The sequence below is a fragment of the Coturnix japonica genome, chromosome 14, assembly GCF_001577835.2.
Source record: "Coturnix japonica isolate 7356 chromosome 14, Coturnix japonica 2.1, whole genome shotgun sequence".
Classification (NCBI taxonomy): Eukaryota; Metazoa; Chordata; class Aves; order Galliformes; family Phasianidae; genus Coturnix; species Coturnix japonica.
Window position 1 is genome coordinate 11,838,396 of NC_029529.1, and position 27,183 is coordinate 11,865,578.

The window sequence follows — 27,183 nt, forward strand, 5'->3', positions numbered from 1 at the left end:
TCGATCCCATCACTCGCCGGAGGACCCATCTGAATGAGGCTGAATTCCTCCCTGGTTGATTCTGCATGGTGGGGGGATGCCGGGTCACAGCAGGTCCTTGGTTCAGCACAGAGACCAGAAGCTCCTGCTCAATGGAGCTGCACGGCTTTTATGGCTTTCTTACCCTGGGTGGGTAGAGCTGCTCCTGCTCAGGTATTCCTTCTCCTCTGGGTTCAGGAGCAGAGGACAGCTCAGGGATGGAGGTGGGGGGGTAGGAGGGGAGGTTTCCTAATTAACAACCCCCCAGGGAAGGCTTCTCTCAGGTAAGGAACAAGGCTTCAGGGTAGCTTGTGCAGGAGGAAGTTATTGCTCTGCAACCTACCAGGATGTGGCTCCAGGGTTTCTGGGAGCAGAGCTGGGATGCAGAGGGTGGGATTTCTGCATCCCAACCCACTCTTCCAGCCATGGTGGCTCAGCTGTGATCATGAGGACCAGCAACAAGAAGCACAGGCAGGCACAGCCCTGTGCTCAAGGAGCTGAGCCTGGAGCATTGCTGGATGCCCATACAGGCTGTCCCCAAGTGTGGTTGGGGTGCTGGGCACTCACTCATAGCGGTGGGCTCCCAGGTGGAACCAGCTGGGCACGAGAAGTGGTTCCTGCCCAGCACAACCAGTTCTCTCTTAACGTGACACAGGAAGGCCAGAGCTCGGAGCAGTGGAAAGTTACCGAACGTGGACTAAAGAAGGGCCAAGGTCGGCAAGGAGATTGCTGAGCAGATACGTGAAGCTGCTGAGACAACCTACAGCAGAGCTGCTGTGTCTGAGCAGGAGGGGGCAATGGGCTGGTTTCTGAACTGTGAGCTGGGGGATGCAGCCAACCTCGTCAGTTTTGTGGGAGAAAAAAAGAGCAGAAAAGCCTACAACATTCCCCTGCTGCCTTTCTTCCCCAGCCCATCCATTATTCCAGTTGGAGGTTTCCTTTCCCAGCTCGTGGGTACCTCTGAATGGATGTGAACAGATTACTTCCCTGGGTGTTTGCCCAGGGCAGAACCACTCTGGCTTTGGAGTTGGATAAAAGGCTCAGAGAGTGAAACAGGGAGGGTTTAAGTACTTGAAAGTGATGTTGGGAGTATGTAGGAGAGCCGCAGTCTGGCTCGGGGGCACGTGGTCCCCAAGGGCAGCCTGGAAGAGCAAAAGTGAGCGCGAGAGCGTGAGCAAGAGCAAGAGTGAGAGCGGGTCTCCCTCGAGCCTCTCTCCAGCTTCCCTCTGCTCCAGGGGATGCAGGTGATGCTGGGTACCAGGGCTGGGTGCCACCCTAGGAGCCTCTCATGGCCCAGCACTGGGCTGCCACAGCCTGGTGACAGATGAGGGAAGGGTGGCAGTGAGGCTGGCTCATAGTAGTGTGGGCAGCCAGAGCGTGCCCCCGTCTTTGAACCCTGCAGTTCCCAGTGTTGGCATGGGCATGGGCTGTACCATGACACAGGTGTCTCCTGAGGTCCAGGGGTGGCTTCAAAACGGGTTGTGACAGAGGCATGGTCCTGGAAAGGTGAACAGGAGCCCCAGGGCCAGGCTGTGTTTGTTTATCATGGTGATGGAGCGCACAACAGTGAAACAAAAGGTCAGACCCTGTTGCCCTGGGAGATGGTTTTTGAAGCTGCCTATGTCCTGCTGGGACTTGGATGGAGTGGCCCCAGTACTTGTCATGTCAGGTTACTTTGCAGTTTTGTCTGGTAATAGGTCTGAAGCAGCCCTCCAGACCTCGTGAGCTTCAGGGACGCACCAATAGGACTAGAAGGGCCCCAAGTAGTAAATCAGGAACTCCCAGCTCATGGCTCCAGAGGCAGCTCCCCATCCTGCAGCACCCACAGCCAGCAGGGCCCAACTGCCTCCAAACACCCCTAAGATGGAAAAATGGGGGAGACCGATCCAAACTTCATTGTCTTTGGCTCATCTGAGTAACAGCCAGACACAAATGTTATTAAGCCCAAGGAAAACCATGGCCACATTTAAGGTGGGTACTTTGAACTCATCCCTGGACAGGGTGGACCCCACACTATGCAAAGCCAGTGCTGAGCAGTGCCTTGTAGGTGGGATTTCACTCATTCTGCTTTTATTCCTTGCTGTCTTTGCTTGAACTGAATCAATCAGTGCTACCTCCAGCCCTGAACACAGCAGCAGGGAGCCATGGTTGAGAGACACAGAAATCAAGAGCTTCTCCATTGGACCTCAGACCCTGGCACTGCAAAAATCCCCATCTCCTCCTGTAGACTGGGGCACCCAACTGCACACAACCCAGGCTGGGAGCACACAGGGAGCCATGGAGGAACAGTGAGATAAATTAAAAGCCCTGAGCCCAGGTGTGAGAATGTCTCCTCCCCAAAGGATGTTTCACTCAGGTGCAGCATATTGCTCCCTTTGCCCCTAATTGTCACTACACCTGGGCACCTTGGGGCCTCTCCTCCACTGATCCTGGAGGAGACCAGCAGGGAATAAAAGCTGCATGCACCAGCCCTTGTCTTGCTGCTTCTGGTTGTCAGCACAAGAAGCTGTTGTGTTTACCCACACTCGAGGGCAATCAACCATCACTAACAACACAACGCAGCACCATCAGCCCCACCACCCTGAGCCTGGCCAGGGAGCAGGACAGAGCCAGCAGGAGGGCAGTGCTGCCAGGAAGGACAGGCAGCTCCAGGACATCCAGACAAGAGGTAGGAGCTGGGCTCCTGGCCATGCACAGTCATTGGGCTGTGCTGGGGATGGGGTCAGGGCCAGCAAAGCGGGCTGTTGTGTATTTGGGTTTGTTACCTGGCAAGTTACCCCTTGGCTGGTAACTGGTTTGTTCCCAACTGTGGAAGCCAGTTTATTGGATTTGAACTGTTTTGGTTGCAGATCCAGCTTTGCTCCCCTTCAATTTTTGTGCCATTGTCCCTGTTTATATTTTGAGCACGTAATTAATGGGCAGGACTATGAGCTGAACTCTGCTGCTTTGGTGTGAATCCAGCCCAGCACCAACACCTTGGCCTTGTGTAGACAACAAGCACCTGAGCTCAGAGCATGTCCCCAGGGATGGGTCAGTAATAGTCCTTCCACTTACTCTGAACAGGGATGAGAGTCTCATCATGGACTCCACTCTGGAGATCAGCCAGCAGAAGGAGAAGCTTCTGAAAGCTCTCTACACCCTCCAGGTGAAGTCAAACACCACTCTGCAGACAGCCAGCCCACTGCTGAGCAGCCAGCAGGGCACGGGCATGGTGACACAGCTCCAAATCCATCAGCTGGCAGACAAGACCAAAAGCCTGTGTAGAGACATGGACAACATCAAGAACCTCCTCCACTATCGTCAGGACGAGCTGGTCCGGCAGATCCCCAACCCCACTGGCAGCCGTTATGGGTGTGTAAGTGGGATCCATTGCTCCCGGGATGGCTCTGTCTATGTGACAGCTGAGGGTGCTCCCTGGGTGCATGTGCTCAGCAGCACAGGCCAAGTGCTGAGGTCCCTGCCCTGCTGGCAAACAGGGGGGGAAGGTGGCAGTTTCTTGCCGGAGGATGTGACTGTGACTCGGGCAGGAATGGTGGCTGTAGCTGACATGACAAATGGGGCTGTCTGGGTCTTCAATCCTCACACCACCCCCACCAAAGGGGAATGGATAAGGATCGGGAAGGTTGGCTCCCCCAGGGGTGTTGGAGTGGACTCCACGGGGAAGATCTTAGTAGCAGACTATGCCCAAGGCCAGGTCTGCAGCTTTGCACTGGACCATGCCTTCAGAGCACTGAACATCCGCTCAGTCCCCAACCTGCAGGGACCTCGTTATGTCAGTCCAGCACCCAATGGAGGCTTTGTGGTAAGCGAGGAATGTGGAGACGTCAAGGTGTTCATGAGCAGCCATCAACTCGTCTGCTCCCTCAGCAGCAAATACAGACACCAGTTTGGCAACCCAGCAGGGGTGTGTGTGGACACGGAAGGCAGCGTGGTGGTGGCAGACGAGCAGCACCGCACTGTCCATTTGTTCCCAGAGAACGGAGCTCCCATCTGCCTGGTATCCACAGGGCTGCGGAGGCCAACTGGCGTGGCCTGCTCCCCCTTTGGGCAGCTCTTTGTGGCAGACACAGGTGAGAACTGTGTGAAAGTCTTCAGGTACCACGTGAGGCCCCGACAGCCCTTGGGCACCTTCTGACAACCTTCAGAGTGGGGCCGGTCCCACCACAACCCTGCTGAGCTTTGGGTCCACTGGTGGGTCACAAATGAAGGTATTCCCGTTGTCCCTGCATTCAACCACATTGTTGGCATCCAGCTTTTCCAGAGGGCAGAAACAAGGATTACAGCAACAGTGGTTCAGCTCTACACCTCTTGGATTCACCAGAGCAGCTAAAGGACTGAGATAAGGCGGTGGGCATGGAACAGCCCCCCCATGGCAATGGGACACAGCTGTCAGACACAGGGTTTGGGTTTTGGTGGTGCTGTGTGGAGCCGGAGGTTGGTATCCATGGTCCCTGTGGGTCCCTTCCAACTCTGGCTCCATACAAATGACTTTGTGTTGGTGTATTGCAAACTTATCGCCATCCTCTCGTGTGTCTTTTCAATGAAATAATTACATCTCTTCCACACGCTCCCATTTATTGTGGCCACCCTGATGTCCAACGCAGAGCACAGCCAGAGGGGTAAGGCCAGGACAGAGCCGAGTCTGAGATCCCCTCCAGGAGACCATTAAAAGCAAGGTAACGAATTCCATGCCGCATTCCTGACCTCTGCAGGGAAGCAGCAACTACTGCACGGAGCGCGTTTCCTACGTGCACATCCCATTGCTCGCACAGCCGTGGGGCTTCGCTATCAGCAGGGCAGAGGGAAGGGTGTTTTCCTCTCCTGCTCTATCTCATGGCAGGACAGGCTGCCCCACTGCTCCAGGGCTGTTGCTGACAATTTAGGGTGCTCAGCCTGGCTGTGTCCTGCACTCTGTGCTGCAATCTATGCCCTACAGCTGCCAAAGGCGTTTATCCCTCATTGTAAGCACATCCATCCCGGTGGGTGCCCCTTCCCATCGTGCAGGGTCAGAGCACAACGGGAGGCTGCCAGGCACCACGAGGCACCGGAGCCGAGCACGGCGGCCACATGAGATAGTGAAACCGAGCGCTGGCGCTGCTTATCTCGCAGGCTCAGCAGCAGCTGCGGGTTATACCAGCCCTGTAAGGGTGGGAGGAGGGCAGCGCTGCGGGGTGAGGGGCTGGAACCAGCACCGCAACGGAACGCGGGGCGCGGAGCTGCGGGGCCGGCCGGGCTGAGCGCGGTGCGCAGGCGGAGCGTGCGGGCAGCCGGAAGCGGGCGGTGCGGAGCGGTAGGAGGAGCGGGACCGGAGCGGGGCTGGGGGTGATGGTGGGGGGGTGCGGTGCGGGTGGGGTGCGGGTACATGGCGTGTGTGCTGTGTCTGCAGGCATGGGGGCAATAACGGCAGCGGGAAGAGCTCGGGGTTCCCAGGAACGGATTTACCGGGGGCTCCTTCCCACGTCCCCTGCACGGTTAGGGTTACGGTTAGGGTTTGCTGGGAAGGGCCCCCCCCCCATCTCAGCTGTCCAGGGCCCACCCGTGGCTGTGGGCACCGAAATCATCCCTCGTTTAGTTTAAAGCCATCCCTCCCCAGCTCCTGTCGCCGTCTGCTGGTGATGTGAGCAGGATGTCCTGCTTTTCCATCTGTTTGGGTCTTTTGGTTGGGGTTTAGTGTTGCTGTTCCCCTGTTGGACTGCAGGTCCCTCGTCCTTTCTGTGCCTGCTGTGCTGCACCTTTCTGGTCTCAGGATGTCACACCTGCCAGTTTTCTACCCTTCTTTTGCTATGTTTTCCCTTTCCAAACTGAAGCCCTTTGGACAAAATACAGGTTATTTGAGGCTCTCCCACAGTGCTCACAGGCTCCACATCTCTGCAGTTATCCATGGTCATGGTGATGTCATTCCCACTGTGGGCTCCCAAAGCTGCTCTCCCCATGGGCTGGAGCCCCCAGTGCCTGCAGGTGCTGTGCTCAGCACCCTGAGCACCCTGATGGATGGGATGCACTGGGGTGAGCTGCACTGTGCTCCTCCATGAGCCATGTTTGCAGGACTGTGGGCTTGGGAGCAGCTTAACCACTTGCCTTTGCTGCTGCATCACTGCCTGCACAGTGATGCATTCCACATCCATCCCACTGCAAACTGCCCAGTGCTGAGATTTACTCCATCAGTTGTGCAGTGTTAAAAAGGGAAGAAAGAAACCAAACCACGGGGACCTGCACGTTGTGCATCCTCTGTGCATGTTATAAATACACTGCGTTCCTCTTTCCGACTGACTGGGTCCCTCGCAGAGCAGCCAGCCTGAGGGGCTGTGGAGTTTTCACATCTCTAACAAAGCACTGAAGGACAGAAAAGGACAACGGGTGCCAGATGTCGATTGTTCTGTGCGAGTGTTCTCCTTACAGCAATTAGATTTCTGTTAGAAACCTGCACCTTATTTAAAGGGATGTTGTCAGCAGCCCTGAAGCTCCTTTTAATAAAAGTCTTAATGAAGCCATTGAGATATTTTCTTAATGACATCAAGGAAAGTACTTCAGATACAGTGCACTGATAAAGCAGAGATGCCTCTCCTGCTTTGGCATCTTGCATCTAAGATTGTATTGTATTGTATTGAAGCTACTTGGTAAACTTGAATCAGTCAGTTGTTGCAGCCTGCTTGCAGCAAACAGTCTTGTCTTTGTTTCTAGTTGATAGGAGGGGATGAGCTTTGTGGTTGTGGCTGTTGGGTGTGTTTGTTACTGAGCTCAGCTCCGGGTGACAAAGGAGACCTCCTTGCTGCTGACTTTGGCCAGCTCACGTTTTCCTTGCATTGAATCACCATCCCAGGTTTTGTTTCTGTCTCTGCTGGCAGGTGTCCCGTTACCAAGGATTGCTGGCATGGTCCTTAAGGTCTTCTTTCCTTCGTGCTGCTCCTCGGCAGAAAGCGGCATTTTGATCGGCCGCTGGATCCCAGAGCAGAGCTCTGCTGTCATCCTCGCCGTGGTCCATTTCCCCTTTATTCCTGTTCAGGTGAAGCAGTATCTCAGGGAAGTCCAGCAGGTGACTGAGGTCGGCATTTCTGTGCTCGGCTCGTGGAACAACAGCAAACAGGAGAAAGAAGAGAGTTTGAGTGAGTTCTTGGAGGACCTTGGGACGATATTCTCTCATGAGCCGTGGATTCAGATAAGCAAAGAGGGAGACAGCAAATTCTGGAACTGTTCTACCCTTCAGAAACAGTCAGACAACCACAGAGAAGAAGAAATCATCTTAGTGTATTATGACCAGCGGAAAGTCATGCTTTCCCATCTGCACCCCCCTTTGGACACGGCTGACCTTGGGGCAGAGGATGCCTCCAAGCTCGCTGCCATCTTTAACACAGTTGCAAGCAGCAAGGTGCTCTTCATGACAGACAGATACGATGATGGGCCCATTAAGATGACCCACTGGCAGTCAGATGGCGTTGAAGCAAGTATCATTGTGGAGCTGATGAAGCAGGCCTCGGTGCCTGCCTGCATGCTGCTGACATTCCTGCTTTCACTTGTCTCTGGGGTCTGCAACAGCAGGTGAGTGCTGCAGCTGTGGCCTGCTTGCATTTGGTGGGGAGATGTGATTTGTGCTTCATGAGGTTCCTGCTAAAACTCTTGTTTCTATCAGTACCAGCCACGTTGCATCTCCTGGTACTGCTTCCAGTTTCACGTACCTTGGAGACAGCCAAGAGGCTGATACTTTTCTGATCTCTGAGATCACTGGTGTGCAAAAGGATGGGCTCCTGGTGACAGGTGATGTGAGCTGCAGCACAGCTCCTCTCTAACCATAGCTGGTTCTGGATCAGTCTGATGGATGTTGGGTTCTGTGGGCAACAGCAGGCTGAGAATCTCCCGGATAAACCTGCTGTTGGAAGCAGGCTGTTGCAGAGCTGCTCTGAAAGCATGGGGAGCAATGCTGAAAGCACAAGGCAGAAACCCTTGGACACGTGGAGGTGTGGGTTGGTTGATTTCCTGGGGAGGCACTGAGCTGTTGCTCACATGCAGCAGGGGTAGCTGAGCTTGCTTCAGTTTCATAACGGCTGGAATGGTTTCCCAGCTATTATGTGGCTGGCAGACTGATGTGAGGGTTTTCTTAATGGTTTGATAGCTGAGTCTCTTCAGTCCCTGTTTGCTGTGGAAACCTCACTGGGTGAATGTACCATTTAAGAGTATGTCTGAACCCATCACCTCTTGGACCTCATAGCAGGTTGCAGGCAGTGCTGGTCTACATGAAGCCTTGGTGAGATCCCAGTGTGACAACAGTGAAATGGAGTAGGATGCTTGAAATGTAATGTGTGGCAAGTACGTGCTCTGAAGAGGAATTCTGAGCAGATTTGAAGGGCAGGAGCTTCTGCATCCAATGCATCCAATGCTGAATAACACGGCTGGTCGGTCAGCAGCCAGCCCTGGTGAGTGGCAGCATCCCAGAGCGGGTGCTGGAGATCAGCTTCCAAGCTGCAAGGGGATGCTTTGATTGATCAGATTTGGATAACAGCTACTGCTGTAGTCATGGTTTAATCTTCTCAAGTGCAGCCTGAGGGTACGGGGAGCAGACTCTTTTAACAGGTTTCTAATTGTATGATGCTGTCATGAAAAATTACAGCTCAGCTCTTCATATGCAGAGATTTGCTGAGCAGTTGGGTTGTGTGCATTGGTACATGAAGGGAAAACTGTCACTTTTTGGACTACTCTGCTGGGAGAGATTTAGGGTCAGAATGAAACCTGTTGTAATCAGGAACCATTGGTGCCTGCTGGGGTGGCTGTGTAGACATGGACCGTGCACTTGGCTGTAAGTGGAAGTGAAGGCAGAGTTTTATGATTGGATAGAAGATTGAAGTCAGCTCTGAAAGTCCTTTGTTTTTTGGCCGTGCATGGGCTGTGTTCAACAACTAACAAGCAGGGTCGCTGTTTGCCTGGGGAAGGGGAAGGTCTTTGGTGATGGGTTCTCCACTCTGACGTCTCCTTCTTCCCTTCTCTGCCTGCAGTTACTGCAGTACTTCTTTCGTCCCCGGATCACTGTGATCCTAATGTACAGTTGGATCTGAAGAGCACAAGTTCAGTCTCCGCTCAGGCTTCAGAGGCCTGTGGCTGCTGTATGGAGCCCTGTGCTGTGTGTTTGTGCTGGGGAAATGGGGAGGTAACATTAGAAAACAGAGACGGTGAGGGCTGACATCAATCCGACCTCATCAAATGGGCTCTGATCTCAAATGGAGGCATTTCATCAGCACCACCTTGTGCTAAGCAGTGCCCATTGCAGCTCAGTGTTCAGAGCGTGCAGAATTTCCCCAGCACAGGCAGGCCCTGCTGTTTGGAGCAGCGGGATGCTTTGTATTGGGGTAATAAACTCCATGCCATACTTTGTTTATTCTAAAAGCCCTCTTACCATGCTCTTAATGACACCAGCACCTCTGTCTGGCGCCTCACCCAGAAGGGAAGCTTTGTTCCTGTGGTTTCTAGGACAAAGCAAAAAGAGAGCCAAGGGGAGATCTGCTTAATGGGGCTGTAGGGTCTGTGTGAGATCTGGGCTCCAAAGTCTGCTTTCCATCTGTATCTGGCAAATCCACTCTCAGCCCTGGGAAGAAAATAACATTGGAAACTGAAGATTTACTCCTGCAGGCTACGTTAATTTATTTCATTCTGTTTGGAATTACCCCAAAGGTCCCCTCCTGTTTAAATAAGGCAAATATACATCATTCATATTTGGTGTATTTGATTGGTTTTCCACTGCACTTGTACAAGTCACTGCATATACTGTGTGACAAACAGGTGGGAGCATCCAGGGTGATGCAGAGTTGCTGTGCATAGGGAAGGAGACCACGCAAGAGATATTTTTGGTTTTCTTTCTCATTTCTGTTGCAGGTGGGAGTTTCCACAGCACATCTTGCAACTATTATATCAAGCTTTATGCAGCATGTTTGTATTTTTATTTAAATGAATGTGTGCGTACTGACTTGGCAAAGAAAGGGTCTAAGTGGAACAATTCTCTGCTCTAACAGAGGTTTCCCAGGCCAGGACTTGGAGCCACTGGGCTAAAAGGGAAGGGAAGGGAAGGGAAGGGAAGGGAAGGGAAGGGAAGGGAAGGGAAGGGCCTTCAGTGAGTCTGCAGAGGTCTTTGAGGTGGGCAGCTCAGGTGCCCATGCTGCATGTGGAGCTCTTTTCTCCATCACTTTAGATGCAGTGTCCTGGTAAGTCAGCTGAACCACAGTGCATTCATTTGTCTCTAAGGTGGGAGGCTGAGATGGAGAGCTGAGTAACTCTCAAGTTAAAAAGAATGATTCACAGCATGCTATGTGCGTTTTAGAATCAATATGTCTGATAATTGAATGTGGAGGGGGAAAAGGACTTCAGTACTCTGTTAAAGTGAGGAACCTCACGTGAAATCTGGTCAAAAGGGCTTGAGAAGGTGGGGGGAGAAAGGGGGTAGCAACCATAGCAAACCAAGCAGGATTTAGAGCCAGCTGTAATGCTGTGATTTGTGTCAAATGAACCAGCAGACACAGGCTGTCCTGGAGGCCACTGCTGCCATGCTGCAGGCTGAGTTCATCCCATAGGGGCCAGGGGAGGCACGGGGGTCTCCTGGCCTCGCTCACTAATGGTCCCAACAGCTGCATGATTTCAGAAGGGAAGCAGAATCCCAGGAATCATTTTAGCATTTGGAAGGAATGTAAACTGAAGGAACGTGCCAGTGCAGTAAAAGTGAGTGGGTGAAAGAGGTAACTGAAAGTGGAGCTCCATTTCTAGGCCTTTAGTGAGTGAAATGACCGTTGTGGACAAGGAAGAAGTGATTCCAGTTATGTCACCATCAGAGTTTGTTCCCTACAGCAGCCTTGGTGTTTTGTGTCACTGTGCTGCTGCTGGGCTCTTTGACAAACCTGTATCCCATGGGTCATTCTGGACTGTGCAAACCACAATTGTTCCTTCTTTTGTGCGTTGTGTGGCAACAAGGAGAACTGAGCATCATTTAGTACACTTCTTCTCAGAGAGAAAACAGCACATGAGTGTTCCCTCCCCTCTGAGCCTGAAGTGGATGTTGACACTGAGTATGTCAGTGCTGTTTCTGGTTACATAATCTTCACTTTACATGGCACGTTTTGCATGGAATTTGTACAAATCGGATGCAGGCAGAAGCCAAAGGGGATGTTCTCGTTGTGTTTCTGCAGGGTGCTGAAGTTTTGGCCTTTGTCTTTCCTGTGGAGCAAACTCTCAACCTGTGAGCAGCTGAGCCATCGCCTGCAGCACCTCCAGGTCATCAGCAGCAGCAAGAAGGCTCAAAACCAGACCCAGCTAATGAGGTATGGAATGCACACAATGACACATATGGCCCTGACTCCTTTGGAGAACCCAAACCATGGATCCTGTGCCTGCCACAGGGCTCTGAGACTGGCCTGGCTGACCAAACAGCACTGCAGTGTCCTTGCCATGCCATGTCATGCTACCTTGCTTGTTATGATCCCTGGTACTTTGCAGATATCTTCTCTGTGCACTCTTTTACCCTGCGTATGTCTTTTGCCAGTTGTATGCTTTTTTCCCTACATTGGGAAGGACAGCTGGGATCTTGCCCACAGAAAGCCTGTACTGCACCCTTGTGGATAATGCTTTGCTATCAGTACTTCCAAAGCTCACTGCTTGCACACGTGCTGCCAAGGTTAACCAAAAGCGACCATCGCTATTCGGTGGCACTTCCCAAAGGAGCAGAAAGGTTTAATCACTGCCCTCTTTTGCCAGCTCCTCTCATGCAGTAACTGGAGATCAGTTTTTGGAGTGCTATCTGATCTCCCTGGGGATCCTCCAAGTGCTGGTGCCTTTGGGATTGCTGAATTTCCACTGAGTTCACATATACACCTTGTCCAGTGTTCCTCTATGTAGCCTCAGCCCGGCTATCCACTTCATTTACTAAAAGAGGCTTCATGGTGTGGCAGGCTTAGAGTGGCTGGTGTTCAGCCACAGAAGTAGCAGCAGGTCAGCAAAAGTGAAAAGATATCTGTGCCATATTTCCTTCCTAAGTTATCCTAGTGTCCCTGGGAAAAGAAAGATACTATGTAAGTGAAGCCAGCAGCTGCCATTAGGTGCTGTCCTTCCTTGTGCTCTAATGTTGTTTCCTTTTATCCTGCCTGCAGGAAAGCCAACATCTTTGTCTCTTTGCTGATTGATGTGGCTCTGGGGATCCTGCTGATGTCCTGGCTGTACAGAAAGAACCAGATCGGTCGCCTTGCCGACACTCTCATCCCCGTGGCTGATGTAAGTATGGCTGGAGCCATTCCTCTCTCGTCTTCTCTGGGTCCTGACCAGCTCTTGATGCCTGGGGTGGTTGTAAGGAGGCACTGCCTTACACAGAAGGGTTTCATAGGGTCTGAAGTCATGCAAATTGGGTCTCCTCAAGAACAGTGAAATCTTCAAATCAAGCCTGCTGGGGCTGCTCAAAAGGAACTCAGCTCTGCTTTGAATGTGCAGTGAATAGTAATTAGGTGCTTACTGGAGGGCTGTTCTAGTTCCCAAAGTAACAATTATGGTTTGGGCAGAGCTCTGCAGCTGCAAGTTGGAGTGGTTATCAAGTTCACAGAAGCATCCTCAAGCTGTTGCTTTATGGGGCATTTGGTAAAAGCCAGCTGTAACCTGCACCGAGTCTGATCGTCTACTGAAAAGTCAAACTTGGTAAGCATGCAGCTGTGCCTATGAAGAGGAAATTCATGGGGAAGTCCAAAGGCATTAGATAGACAGGATGCAAACACCTGAAATCTTAGGAATTCTGGTGTGCAGATGGTAAACCAGAAAAACTTGCTGTGTCCCGTGCTCTTCTCAGACATAACTCTTCTTGCCCACTGAGATCCCTCAGCATCAGCATAAATTCACCAAGAAGAAGCATGACTCACACTATCCTGCTTTTCTGGTGGCTTGCTTTAAGTGCATCCCTCCAATATATCTGTTTAGTGGCAGTAAGGAACAGATAATGCACTTCAGAGGCTGGAGGTCAGACTATTAATCTAAAGTTAGCTCTGATTTTAGAGCTTCTGTGCCTTGGGAATACACGTGTAGCCAGGGTCAAGCACTGCCATAGTGCTGCACAGCTTAATACTTTCTCTGCCCACTTTTCTTTCACTTCTGGGAGAGAATGTGGATCTTTCCATTGGTTCCTTCATGGCAGCTGGAGGTCGTCATCTTTGCTCTCAGCAAAGGGAGAAATTCCAGGGAGGAATTTTATTCTGATTAGAGAATTCCATTAGCAGTTTATTTTTCTCTACTCATCTTTCCTGGAAGGAGATCGTAGTTCCCTCCACGACGATCTGTTTGGTCCATGTCTGACACTTTTGTTGTCACAATCCATACGTCTCTGGTCATTCTCATTCACTCTGTGCTTTCAGAAGGTGTGTGTGGAGTGTCTGGAGATCCAGCGTGGCTGTGGGTCACATTACTGCTATTTCTGCTATTTCTGCTATTTGTCGTAGTCAAACTTGAGAGGGTTGCACGTTTTAGGGATTGATGCAGCAGTGATGGGGTAAGAAGGACATTTCTTCAGTAACACAACTGCTCCTGAACTACCCGAGCTGTAAACCAAAGATCTTCTTTGCATCTCATTCCTACATCTTTGCCCTTACAGATATTTCAGCTAAAGAAGTTCTCTAAAGCTCTTCCCTGTGGGGTTACTGGAAGTGTCCAGCTCTCAAAAATCTGATTTTCCCAACAAGTCTGCAAGGAAGTGGCTCTTGGCAGCGTTCCTGTTTGCACAGGTGGCTCCAGGAGGGGTTCCATCTGCCCAGTGTCTTTGGCAGATGGGCACACTTTGTGCTCAAGGTGTATCTGATCCCAGCACCTGGCCTGGACAGGCTCGTGTGTGAGAGGTGCTCACTCATTTCTCTTTTAGAAGTTTAGCTCATCTGTCACTCCATGGATATCGTAATGTCACTTATATCATCAAGCCTTCTGCATGTGTAGGCCTGATTACCTCAGTATCACCAAGAGCTGTTTGCTTACCTGCCTGGAAGCGTTTGCTCCCTCTTGTATGGGCAGCCTGGCAGTCAGTTTGTGCCCTTCTTTGCTCCATCACCAAGCTTATCATTTCTGCTCACTTAACTCCTCTTACTTTCCAGCCTCGCTTTCTCTTTCCAAGCGTATTAGATTGTGGACATAAAATCATTTGGAGTCCTTTTACTGCCTTTGGTGAGCATTGATTTATGTGCATTATGTGCAGGCCTTAAAAAATGCAGTTCTGAGCGATCCCAAAATATACCAATGACTTCAGCATGTGGTATGCAAGCCAGCACCACTTCTTTTCCAGTATGACAGCAAAATCTCCCCTTAGCCATCCAACAGTAGGTTCCCATTTTGCTGCTGAGTGTCCATCTGGTACACATTATTCCCATCACTTGAGCTTTCTCAAGTGCTTTTGTGTTGCCAAGTTCAGCAATGCTAACTTTCCCATGTGCAGAACGAGCTACTTTTCCTTTTTCCTTCCCCAGTGCCCTTTGCTGTTCTGCTGTTGGTGAGCCCCAGATCTGGTGATGATGTTGACCTTCTTGTATCTCTCTATATATGTTAGTAAATAGAACGTGGGATAGATAGATGTACATTAAGAAGCTTATCATAATATGGTACAACTTTTTTTAACCTTCTGGATTTGATTGTTTTTAATCTTGACAAAGTACAATGTAAAACCTTATTGGTTTCATTGATACTAATACTGATAAACCTTCAGATGTTTGCAGGCTGGAAACAATGCACTATTTTTTCTCCTAGTAACCATTTCACTGGGAAGAAACAGGTTACTTTGACTCTCTATGGGCTCACAAGCCCACTCTGCTGACGTGAGGACCCAACCATGTTCCTTAGCCATCATTTGTCAACCCCTGATACAATGGTTCCCAAATCAGCACTTTGCTAGCGATTGACTGCAGCTCCCACTTTTCACAGCTTGATGAGCTGTGCTGTGCTGACTGTAATAACAAGTTGCTTTTGTTGGTAACTGAAGCAGATGTGATTCAGACACCTGGGGAGTAACCAGGGAGTAGCTGCATGCAATAGAAAGGGCTGATTTTGGAGCAGACTTTCAAAACCAAGCATGGAAAATGCGAATCCGCTTCTCTCTGTGGGTGCCCTCACAACTCCTCCTTCCTCTCACTCCCACCAGGATTCCCAACTCAGTCCCTGTTTTTGCCTTCCACAAAAATACTCAATTCAAAGAGCTCCATTTTTCTGGTTTAGATTGAAGAACTGCTTACAAACCCTCTTTTCTTTTCTCCTCCTTTGCTTCTTGCATCCTGACTGTTTTCTCTATCCCTGAAGCTGTAATCTCCTTGAAACATGTAAATATTTATCTTAGATCTTGCCTCCAAATGTACTGCTGGGGCTTAGAGATAATTGGATGTGAGTTCCTGTTCAGTTCTGTTCTGTAATTCATAAACAAAGCCAGCAGAGAGGATGCAGCCTGGAAAATATTCTTAGATGTTAATTGGAAAAATCACAGGTAGGTGCCCTGTGGGGAGCACCTCGGCTCAGCTTGCTCTGCCTTGCACTGGATGCTCCACTCAGGAAGTTTATGCTGCACTTCCCAGTGCCCACAGTGCCCTCTCCAGTGGTCTGGGTGTCTTTCTCCATCAATGTCACATTGCCATCAGTTGCTACGTGTGGAGACAAGCAAGAAAAGCAAGGCTGTAAAAGAAATACTTCCTCAGCCAGCTCATCTAAGCCATGTTAGCTGTAGTCTCTGCTTTGGTGATGTCCTTACCCTCCTTTATGAAAACACTTCCATGTAATTCACTGTTTCTCATTTATTAATACTGGTCATATTCAGAATGCATGACTGCAACGAGTGGTTTAGTCTCCCAGTCACCTTTTCTTGTTCTGTTTGCTATTGATCAGTCCTAAAATATCTGGCTGCAAAACAGCTTGCAAGGTTATGCTTTAGGACTGTGTTTGGAGATGCCCTGCCCAGCTGAATAGCAGGAAGCTTGGACACCTTCCCAGAGCTACGTGCCACCGTCAGAATTTAGTGGCACCTCTGGAACTGGAAACCTTCAGAAGCATTCAGTGCTGGCAAACAGCCTTGCTGCTGGAGGACAGCTTTCAAGCATTTAAATATTTCATTAAAATCCTCAAATGCTTTTTCTAAGTTACAAATCCAACACTTTAAATATTAAAGCCAGTCTATTTATAAAGTAGCTAACGGTGCTCTGCATGGAGGTAAGATCTGTGGGTTCAAATCAGTTCTGACTTGCAGTGAGATGCTGAGACAGAGGGGAAAATGAATGAAATAAATAGGCAGTCCTGCTAGTAAAGGGAATTCGGGGTAGATTGAAGGTAGAGCTCTGAATTTCATGTTGGCCAGCACTGGAGCCATTTAAGCAGTTCAGCTTCCTCTCTGCTGTTATGTTCGGGTTCAGTGAAAAGTCATTTGCAAACAAAAGTGCATTTCTAACATGTCTCATTGTCTGTACAGCAGCTCTTTGGATATCTTTCCCCACTGCTTTGAAGGGTGTGGTGAGAATACTGGGTGAGGGGTGTCAAGCTCCACACACTGAACCTGTTTGATGTGATGGACATCTTTCATCTCAGGTTGTTTCCGTGCTTGTCTCTGTGTTTGCAGCATGTAGCTGAAGAGCTGCAGGACCTGCTCCAGTGGCTGATGGGAGCACCAGCTGGACTGAAAATGAACCGAGCTTTGGATCAGGTGCTGGGTCGGTTCTTCCTTTACCACATCCATCTTTGGATTAGTAAGTGCAATTGTTTAACATTTCAGCCTCCCTTTTCATCTCTTCCCTCCTAAGTGCTTAATGTTTGCCTAGAGGTGAATAATGAATCAAAATGCACTCCTGCAAGTACAAACTTGTCTGTGAGTCTTCCTGCTGTGGGAACTCAAGCCAGGGTTGGATTCCCACACAAGGAAGTCATGCATATGAAACAAAGTGCTTGTCCTGATGTTTTGCAAGAAGTGCAAGTCACAGCGGACCTCACCTACTTGGTGCCATTAGCAGTGAGTGTCCAAGGGAAGGTTTTAGGTCTTGTGCCAGCTCTGCCCTCTGAGTGGCATTTGATAGCAAGGAGGAGTGTGCTCTCTGGATGCAAACGCAAACCCTGCCCTACCACTGACTTAGTACAGTTTTTAGAGCCTTTCTGTATGTATTCCTGCCTTGAAGTAACATACCCCAGTTATCCTTGACAAATGTCTTGATGAAGGAAGATAGCTACGATGGGGACAGACTCCTTAGATATTATATTTTCTTTGCTCCACATTGGTGATGAAAGGCACTGTACATCTCCAGACTTTTATTTTGCACAGTTAATTTGTCATGGCTTCTGTGGGAATAGGAAGAAAAGGGAGATGGCTTCAGTAAAGCTTGATATGTGTGGTTAAAAGTGTAATTGAGAACTGAATGCAGATCTAAAGAGGTAAATCCTGTATGGAGCAAGGTGACTGCTCTGTTGAAGCTGAGCATGTCCTCCCTGTCCTCACATAGCTGCTACACTTGGACGCAATCCTAGGGGGAAAGAGGTTTTGCTGGCCCTCCTAAGCAGAAGATGGCCATGCAAAGGAATTTTCTTGTGGTTTAGTGCAGTGTTTGATCAGAGGGGAGAAATGGGACAGAGAGAAAATGAGTCTTTTGAGAGTGTGAGCAGGGAAGGTGTCTCAGTGAAATCCTGACACTGCAGTGTTCACTAGGCTACATCCACCTGATGTCCCCATTCATCGAGATGATCCTCTGGTACGTTGGTCTGTCAGCTTGTCTGGGTCTGACCGTGGCTCTCTGCATCCTCTCTGACATTATTGCCCTTCTGACCTTCCACATCTACTGCTTCTATGTCTATGGAGCGAGGTGAGTTAATCTCTCTTGGTTGTATCTTGGGTGTGTTTGGTGAGAAAGTCTGATGAACATTCAGTTTTTGCTTTCTGTTTTGCTTTGTGGAGCACTGCACCTAATGGCTGCTTTATGTTGATGTCTGATGGAGTCAAAGCTTCTTGCTTTGACTCCAAGATGGAGTCAACAATACAAGTCAGCTACAAGATGGACCCTCAATATACAGAATGCAAACAGCAGGTACTGGGGATACACAGAATCATAGAATCACAAGGTTGGAAAGGACCTACAAGATCATCTAGTCCAACCGTCCTCCCTTTACCATACCTACAGCAAACCACTAACCCATATCTCCTAGCTCCTTATCCAGATGCCTCTTGAACACTGCCAGGGATGGCGACTCCACCACCTCCCTGGGCAGCCATTCCAGTGCCTGACCACCCTTTGAGAGAAAAAGTTCTTTCCTATGTCCAGTCTAAATCTCATCTGATACAACTTGTGGCCATTCTCTTTGCTCAGGCTCTACTGCTTGAAGATCTACGGCCTGTCGTCTCTCTGGCGCTTGTTCCGTGGGAAGAAGTGGAACGTCCTCCGGCAGCGGGTGGATTCCTGCTCCTATGACTTGGACCAGGTAGTGCTGCAGCACCAGGGCTTGCTGCAGGCAGGCAGCGTGATCCTGGCTGCTTTGGTTACAGAGGCTGGGGGTTGGACTCAGTGATCCTTGGGGGTCCCTCCCAGCTTGGCTGTGTGAGCCCTGGGTTCTGCAGCACTCCGTGCTTCTCTGTGTGCCTGGGGTGGTGCTGGCAGGCGCTGGGTGCCCACCATGCACTGTGGGTACTGCAGATGCTCTCAGCACAGAGTAGGCATGGGGGAAGGAGGCAGTGCCCAGCAGTGTTGCCATAGGAACAGGCTTGCCAGTGCTGCTATGAAAAGGCCCCCCTTCATTCACGTTAAGCTGGAGCCTGGCAGCCCACACATTCTCACTCAAACAGCAGATGCAGGTTTATTTTTTGTCAGATGCTGTAACCTCTTATGAAATCCTGCAACAGAATAGGAAGGCTGGGCAGAGCCCGGCTGCACCCCCACCTCCTGTTGCAGACATCACTGAAATAACAGAGTGATGGTCGGCGACCTCCAGGTGCCTCTATGTGTTCAGCAGATGAGCTCTGGCTTCTCACAGCACCACAGCAGGGGGATTTCTCTTTATCTTGGTGATGGAGAAGTCAGAACGTCTGTCAGGATGATGATTTACTTCAGGCTCTGCCCTGTGTGCTCTGAGGAGGATCAATTCAGCCCCCCAGGCTCCATCCTGCTGCTCATGGAAGTTGTGTTGTTGGCCTGGGTGGGATGAGACACTCAGAGCTGACCTTAATATTAGATAGCAGAATTATTCACATAGGGACTTTAAAAGAAAATGTTAAGAGTTGCAAACTCTCCGTTTCAGCATTTCCTATTATGTTTCTTTTGTTCTGCTGATGATTTTGTTTCTTTTCCCCCCTAGTTATTTATTGGCACGTTGCTGTTTACCATCCTGCTGTTCCTTCTGCCTACAACTGCGCTGTACTATTTGGTGTTTACCCTGGTAAGGTTTAACCCTTGAATATAGCTGTCTTCTAATATATAGAGATATAAAAGGGTGTCTTAGTCATTTACAGTCACCACAAAGACACAAGATCTGTGTGAGTGTGCAGGAAAGGATGTCACACAGCCCATGCAAAGTAAGTGGAATTCAGGATACATGTCTGTGTTTCTCCAAAGGGAATTCCCAGCAAATCCAGGTCAGCAGTACATGCTGTTCCCCTGTCCTTCCCTCAGAAGTTATTTCAGTCTTTCCATCCCACGTCTGGGGTGACGACCTCTCCAGTCTGATCCAGAACAACTTCTTCAAGGAGTTAACCTGCTGTGTTCAATGCTCTCTGCCAGGCTTTGCTGAGAGGGTTAGACTTCCTTCTTTTTCTTTTCTTCCTCCAATATGACCAGCTCTGTCCATGACCTGCCTGGAGCAATGCTTTCCACAGACAGTGGCCTTCATGTGATTTCAATATCTTTTATGAGCTCTCTCTTTTGAGATGAGCTTGACTGCAAAAAGAAATGCAGTCTGACAAAAGGAGCTTCAGTCAGCACAGTGCTGAGCAGGAGGCTCATTTCTGACTGCTTTGCTCTTGCTTAAATGCTGTATGTGGGGTTTCTTCAGTCCGAAATAAAGCACTTTAGCTCACTGCTGGGAAGGGAAATCTGCATTCTCTGATGCAGAGTGATGGAGTTCACTGAAACTGTAAGCATAAAATCACCCTTTTTGACTGTGCCTGTTGAGAGGGGAATTGCACTTGTGTCCTTATGTCTCACAGCATCTACCAACATGAGGCTGCACTACAAGTAGACCCTTAAGGAACCTCATACATGCACTGGGTACCCAGCACTTTTAGGCTTTATAAGGCTACCTCAGGAGAGTTCAGCTTATGTACAATGTCAGAGTGCAGATCAACTCATGAATTTGCAGAGCTTGTATCTCCTGTCGCTCACTGAACCATTTCTCTTTAGCTCCGTTTGCTGGTGGTGATTGTGCAAGGCCTGATCCACTTGCTGGTTGACCTGATTGACTCTCTGCCTCTTTATTCAATCATCCTTCGGCTCTGCAGATCCTACAGGCTGGCAGGTAAGCCCTTACATATGCAAAAGTTTGGGGATTTTGCATTATGCAGTTTGTTTTGATGAATAGAAAATTTAGAGGGCTGGGAAGGGACCCAGAGCATAAGCCACGCAGTTGTCCATGCATTTACCTCGCTGCTGCAAGGAGTTGGGTGTCAGTGGAAAGACATTTGATGCTGAATCAGAATCAGGAGCACCATTACAGAGCCTGTGATGAATCAAACTGACAATCAAGCAATGACCATTTGACTTGGTTAACTGGAGTCCTGCACTGGGATGTTTGGGTCACATTCAGAGCTGTGGCCAGGTTTTGGGTCATTATTCCCTTGTTGAGATTAACCTATCACTATTTTGGAGCTATTTGTTGTTGTTCCCTTTTTGACAGTGATGGGCCATGATTAGCATCAGAGCAAAGGATCATTTAGAAACGGGCTTAACTGTCAGTAGATCTGGTTAATCCAGTTAAAATCCAGCTGGTCGAAATCATCATCTCCCATTCAATATAAGAGCACACAGGAGGAGTTTTAAAAACAAGAAATGTGCTCGTCACCAAACCAGGGCTACTCAGCAAGAGCAAAGGAAGCCATTGGGAGCTACTGCTGTCAGCTCTGTGTGTTGAAGTGGTGCCAGCTCTGATCTGGGAAGGTAGAGCTAAGCCATGTTACCAAGTCTGTTGCTTTTCCATGTGCGCTTTCAGCGTGTTCCTGCATATTTCCTGGCAGAAACTTCTTAACCCTTCAGGGCTGCCTTTGGAGAGCAGGAAATACTGCAGAAGGCAACTGATCCAGCAGGCAACAAGTCGGAGGGCAGAAGGATCTCTTATTGCTCTTACTGGGAGGTGTGGGGCTGTGAACCCCCATCAGTCTTGTGTTTCTTCTACCCTCTGTGGGGTAATAAGCCTCGGTCCAGGCTGAGGATTGTCTGCTTGGTTGCTCGTTAGTTGACTTTCAGGGCTGGCTATTTGCTTGCTCCTCTTACACACTTTGAGAAGGCAAACACTGCAATACTCTGCTGCCTGCTCAGTGAAGAGGGATCTCTGAGAATTTCTGCAGCCCCAGAATAAAAACATATCGTTGGAGTGGTGACAGATGGAGCAGTTGAATCAGATTCAAAGGACTTCAGAGAGTACGCATCACTTCATGTCCCCGCTGCTAAGGTTTTGCTTCCCTTTTCAGACTCAGAACTCTTCTTGCGTGTGTTATGTATGGCATCTGATTATTTCGAGCACCATCAGGATAGTTCTACCAGTGTGAATGGATGGCTTTTCCTATCAGCGAGGGTTTAGCACGGTGTTTAAGTTCATCTCAGTTCAGTGCTGGCTTCCAAGTTTCTTAACTCAGCTTCTGAACTGGCAAGATGTTATATAGGTGAAGACTGGGCCTGAATAGCTGGGAGATCCATCCATGCAGCAGAAATGAAATCTCCTGAGCTTAGGAGTTGGCTGGCAATGACAGAGGGCTGAGGGTTCTTTGCTGCTGGAGTGATTTGGAGTTGTCTCAACCTTCCTGCTTCATCTGTTAAGTGAACTGCTCAGATTTCTGAGCATTGCAGTGCTCTATGGGTCACTCTAAAGTAAATTTGCCCGTATTTTCTTATAAAAGTTAAAAATTGAAGGCTTACAAACAATTAAATGACCTGATGCAGAGATTACCAGCTTGCATCTGTCAAAGAGCAGCGTGTGACTGACTTAGAGAAACAGCATTTGCTGATCTAATGGCCTGGTGTTAGCACATGGCTCCAGATCAGCCACCTGCAAGGCCAGTGCCTCCTTGGTTGTATCTCTGATAAACTAAACTGCTTGGAAAGAAGATTGTGGGATGTCTCTGACACTTCCTGGTAGCCAGAACTCAATGAATCACTTTGAAGACTTTTTCACTTCCAGCACATCTGCTCATCAAGACCCAGAGTATTCAGACTTCTTTCTGAAGCCACTGGAGGAGCCCCTGTTTCAATGTAAACCAGCAATAGACAATCCCTTCCTGCCCTGTACAAAAAGGGCTGTATGATTTGGGAAGAGCTCTCTACTAGACAGGAGTGTTCTCTCCCCAAAGGAAGAACGAACGTATAATATCCATTAATTCAAAGCTAAGGGAAAAGAGAAGAAACTGTTTTGGCTTTAAAATGTGTGAGAGCCATGTAGATAGTGCAGTGACAGAGCCTGTAAAGATAAGGGTTTTATTTCTGTTTGTACTCCAGAGTCTCTGTTTGATCTGTGACAGATCATTTCATTTCTCTGGCCCCATCTTCTCACCTGTAGGAAGGAATAATCGGAAAGAAAAGAAGAAAAATGCCTCTCTGGCCCTAATTGTTACCATTCTTTGACACACTGCATTAAATGTTCATGAGCGGGATGTCACCATTGGAACCCCAAATCTTTCACATTTATCTTTAAAGTATTGGGATTGTATCAAGTCCAAGAGGGAATATGAAAGTGTCAGGTTTGATGGGGTTATTAGTGTGTTAAAAACATGAGTGCTGCGATTAATAGGCAGTGGTGGCTTTGAAATGCTCTGAATGCCTCGAGGCCCGGCTGCTTTCCTCCCTCAGTCTGAAAGAGAGATTTGCACATGTGCTGCACCCCCACAAGCACAAATCAAAGGTGATTCATGCCTCTTGTTAACGTGAAGTTCCCGTTCTGATGGAAGTTTGGAACAGAGGAGGATTACTGCAGTCCCTGTCATCAGCAGCACTGCCTGGCTCATTTCTGGGCTTTGTGCTTTCTTCTGGACTGCAATTGCAGCCTGGGAGTCAGAGGGCTGATTTTAATGGAGCTCAGAGAAACATTCTTTGTCATTAGTCTCAAAGTTGTTCTAGGGAGAATCTGCGCTTCCTGCTGAAAGTTGGGAAGGGTTCACAATCCCAGAAAGGTTGAAAGCTGTTTCTTGGAGCAATCAGCCAACAGAGCTGGTCAGCAAATCATAGACTCATAGAATGGCCTGGGTTGAAAAGAGAAAAAAATAAAATGGCCCACAACGCTCATCCCAGTATCAAACCCGCCTGCTATGTGGGCGGCGTCACGCAACCAAAGCGCAGCCCAGGCTGCCCAGAGCCACATCCAGGCCTTGGCCCATTGAATGCCCTGGCAGGAGCGATGGGGCATCGCACAGCCTCCTGGGGCAAACCTAGTTTTCCAGTGCGTCACCACCCTGTGGGTGTAAAACATTCCTTTCCTAAGATCCACACCTTGAACCTCCCCGGTGTATCCAATTTAAAACATTCGCCCTTTGTCCTGTCACTTTCCCCCCTCGTATTATGGGCCATTCCACCATTTCCTGTTTTATTTGCTCCCTTCAAGTATTGGAAGGCCACAATGAGGTCTCCCCAGTGCCTCCCCTTCTCCAAATGGTGTGGTTCTTTCTCCAGCGTAGATTTAGGTTTTTGTGTTCTGTTTCTTTTCAGCTGGTGTGAAGTTCAGAGTCCTCGAGCAGCAGGATGGAAAACCTCTTCGACTCCTTATGCAGGTGAGCTGTGTGTGCCCTCAGTCACACTACTACTGTAAGCACCCCTCCAACTGACCCCCAGATCCTTTGCTCTTCTTGAGTTCTGAACCAGTCCCACAGCTCAGTGCCCTTTTTGTAAGGACCCCACTTCAAGGATTTCATCTGTGAAATACTGAAACAAAGGAGGTACTTTTGGCCAGCTTTCTGGCCTTCTAAACTGCCTGCTGCTTTTGCATCTTCTAAGTGCCCCAGCTAATTGCTCTTTTGGGAGATAATGCATCATCTTGTGTGATTCCAAAGGGAATCCCTCCTGCAGATGTCTGCTGGGGTAAAAGGAGTGTTTTTAAGGCACTCGGCTCTCACCCTCTGAGTTCTATAGGATGGCGGTGGGAGAAACAAAGTCTGTCATTCTGCTTCCCCATAAAACTCCATAGAATGGAAACTGTGGCCACGAGTGATGAAGCAGAGGAGCGGCTGAGCTGTTTGGCAGCAGAGTGTTTGTGAGCTGAGGTGGATGGCTGCTCCACAGGAAAAATAGCAGGACTGAGATTGAGAGCAGAGGCAGTGAGTCATATGAATGTGATGAATTTTCCTTGGACCGCTGCAGCGAGATCCATTTGCTATCTAGAATATAGCATAAGTCATCATATCAAAAGGTGGAAGAGCTTTAGTGGGTGTCTCTTTTGGCCTTCTGCTCAAATAATAATGAGCACAGAGTCGGCACAAGGCGCTTTTTTTACCCCCTTTGTGCTGGTGGAAATGAAAAATGGGCTTCTGTCAGAAATTCTGCTGAATATGCAGCTTTTTGATTGGTCTCTGGAGAGGAAAATCTCAAAAGCCTGTTTTTAAGTGACACACTGAAATTCTTCTCTGTGCTACACGATGATGTTCCCTTCCAGCAATACCACAGTGGCTGCATCCCCTCCCCATGTGGTGGCCCTGTGATGCCATGCATGATGTATAGTTACATGCATGTAAACATGCCTAAAATGACTGAAGCAGCAGGTGACCGTTCCAATCCAGTCTGCCCTTTGAGGCCCTGGTAATGGATGAGAAATCAATAGCGCTGGGTTTGAGCATTCACATTCAGCTTCTGGTTCAACCAAGTAGTTATTTCTGTGTTTAAGAGATGCCATGTCCAGGTGCAGGCAGGCTCAGGGTGGGGGTGATGCTCCCATTCCAAACGCTACTTGATTTTCTCCAGGAAGTCTGATACAGCTCAGTATTTTCATTAGTGTTTCAAGGCGTTTGTTTCAGTCCACAAGAAGCGTTTCTGGCTCAGCTCAGTGAGAAGACACAACATGTTTAATTCAGCCATGTACCTTCTGCCAGAAACATCATCCTTCAGAGCGATTACTTTGAGAAGGGTTAAGCGAAAGAGGAAAGGAAAAGGGAACGGCTCTGTTATGAAACAAAGGATGCATATGGTATCAAAGTGGAGTATTACTCTAAGGGCCAGAAACTGCAAAAAAAAAGGAACTCATATTGCAGCTTCCCTAATAAACTGTTGCCTTTCTGTTGCTTGTTTGTTTCCACTTAGAATAGGAGAGACAAAATATTTTGTGCTGGGATTGAAATGATCTGCTGTTACTTCTGGGTAGAGGAATGTTACCACTTGGTATCATCTCTCTGCCCAGGGAAACATTGTGTGCATCCTTCCAGCCCACACAGCTAATAGCCAGAGGCGCCCTGTCCTCCTCCAGCGTGTGCTGGGTAGAGCTGAGGAAGCAGGCAGTAATCATTGCTCAAGTTTTGCTGTGCTGGGATGTTTTATTTATTTATCTTGTGTGCATATTTTGTTTTCTAACTGGGGACACAGGGATGGCTTCTTTTGTCTCCCATCTTTCTCTCTTCCCTTCTTTCTCATCTGTTTTTCCTTACTGCCCACAGCCACAATGCAATTGGGTTGGTTATAATGTCCAGTAAATGCTGTGGTCCATCCCTGTCCATAAGGCTGTGTTTGAAATACGAGCTGCAGTAGTTTGGGTTGCCCATGTGTGAGCTCAGCTCTTGGTTTTCGGGTACTAACATTCATTTGGGTGGAATTCAGCTTGGGAGTTTGACATCTTCTGTCCCTGTATGATGTTCTAACAGAGGCTGGTACTACTCACAAGGTGCAGTTACTGCCTTGTCTCCCTGTCCGTCCTGCTGCAGGGCATTTTCATTGCCACTGTCTCTCTTTCTTCCTGTAGATCAACCCTCTATCATATGGCAGTGTGATACAGACATACAGGCTGCCAACCTACAGCTGTTATCCTAAGGATTCCTGGTCATCCCTCTGCAAGAAGCTGTTCCTTGGAGAGCTGATCTACCCTTGGAAACACAAAGGAGAGAAGCAGAACTGAAAAAAAAAGCAAAGCACAGAAGAGCCAGGACTGAAAGACTTGGTTAGAAAAACACATTGACTCCTAATGCTTTTGGACCAAAGGTATCTCAGAGCCAGCAGCTGCTGGATCCTTTTCATTACATTGTGGTATCGTGGGAGGGGCTGAATTTTTCAAGACAAATACTTTTTAAATATTACTCTTCAGCTTTCCATTCCCCCTCTAGTGTGTTTGAACTGCTTTGCTTTCCAGGCTGTTCCTTGTTATTGCAATGCTCGTCCTGCCCAAGATGTCTGTCTGCTGGCATCAGGGCCAATGAGTATTTTTGGAGCACAAGGTTAAACCCATCAGTGCCTCATGGGACCAGCATTGAGTGTAATCAAGGAAATACCTCCTGAGTATTTGATGCTGTATACATCTTTTTGTGTGAGTTCACAGAGCCGTATAAAGCCCCCCCCCCCCCCCCCCCCCCCCCCCCTCCCCTTTGGGTGGTGCAGAATCACAGCATTGAGGTGTGTTCTAACCAAGGATGTTCTGAATCTTTTATGCTTCCACATTCGACCAAAACAGAGGGGATCAGCTTTTAGTCACACACTGCAAGCTGCACAGTGGGATTATTGAGGTTTGTAGGATGTTCTTTCTTTTCCTTTGGATTGGGCTTCTATTACATCCCCCCCAGTGAAGCACCAGAGCAGGTAGTGAACATAGAAACAGTGGTACTAGAGGCCCAGAAACAAAGACTGCTGTTTGATTGTGCCTGCATGGGAGACAAAAGGTCTCATCGATGTTTTTCAACATCCAGTAGTGATCTGGGGGGAGCTGAGCCCTGAGCTGACAGCAGAATTGGAAGTGCAGGATGCACAACCCCAAACTGCCCAGGCTGATGGCAGCAAGCTGAGGCAGCTGAGAGCTCGGGGCCCTGCCAGGCCTCAGGGCTGCTTCCCTCAGCTGCAGTCTAAGGCAAAG

General features: G+C 49.0%; 2 protein-coding genes across 2 annotated transcripts; both read left to right on the top strand.

The window, feature by feature from the left end:
* The first annotated feature begins 2,374 nt into the window (after positions 1–2,374).
* On the top strand, positions 2,375–4,589 carry NHLRC4 (NHL repeat containing 4). The gene is made up of 2 exons (XM_015877391.2): positions 2,375–2,686; positions 3,082–4,589. Exon 2 carries the CDS (start codon positions 3,098–3,100, stop codon positions 4,151–4,153), a length of 1,056 nt encoding a protein of 351 aa, XP_015732877.1. The 5' UTR covers positions 2,375–2,686; positions 3,082–3,097; the 3' UTR covers positions 4,154–4,589.
* Positions 4,590–5,205: 616 nt separating this feature from the next.
* On the top strand, positions 5,206–26,436 carry PIGQ (phosphatidylinositol glycan anchor biosynthesis class Q). The gene is made up of 11 exons (XM_015877390.2): positions 5,206–5,308; positions 6,864–7,554; positions 11,178–11,309; positions 12,135–12,255; positions 16,595–16,721; positions 17,669–17,822; positions 18,324–18,435; positions 19,306–19,386; positions 20,346–20,460; positions 23,853–23,914; positions 26,086–26,436. Exons 2-11 carry the CDS (start codon positions 6,890–6,892, stop codon positions 26,236–26,238), a joined length of 1,722 nt encoding a protein of 573 aa, XP_015732876.1. The 5' UTR covers positions 5,206–5,308; positions 6,864–6,889; the 3' UTR covers positions 26,239–26,436.
* The last annotated feature ends 747 nt before the right edge of the window (positions 26,437–27,183 follow it).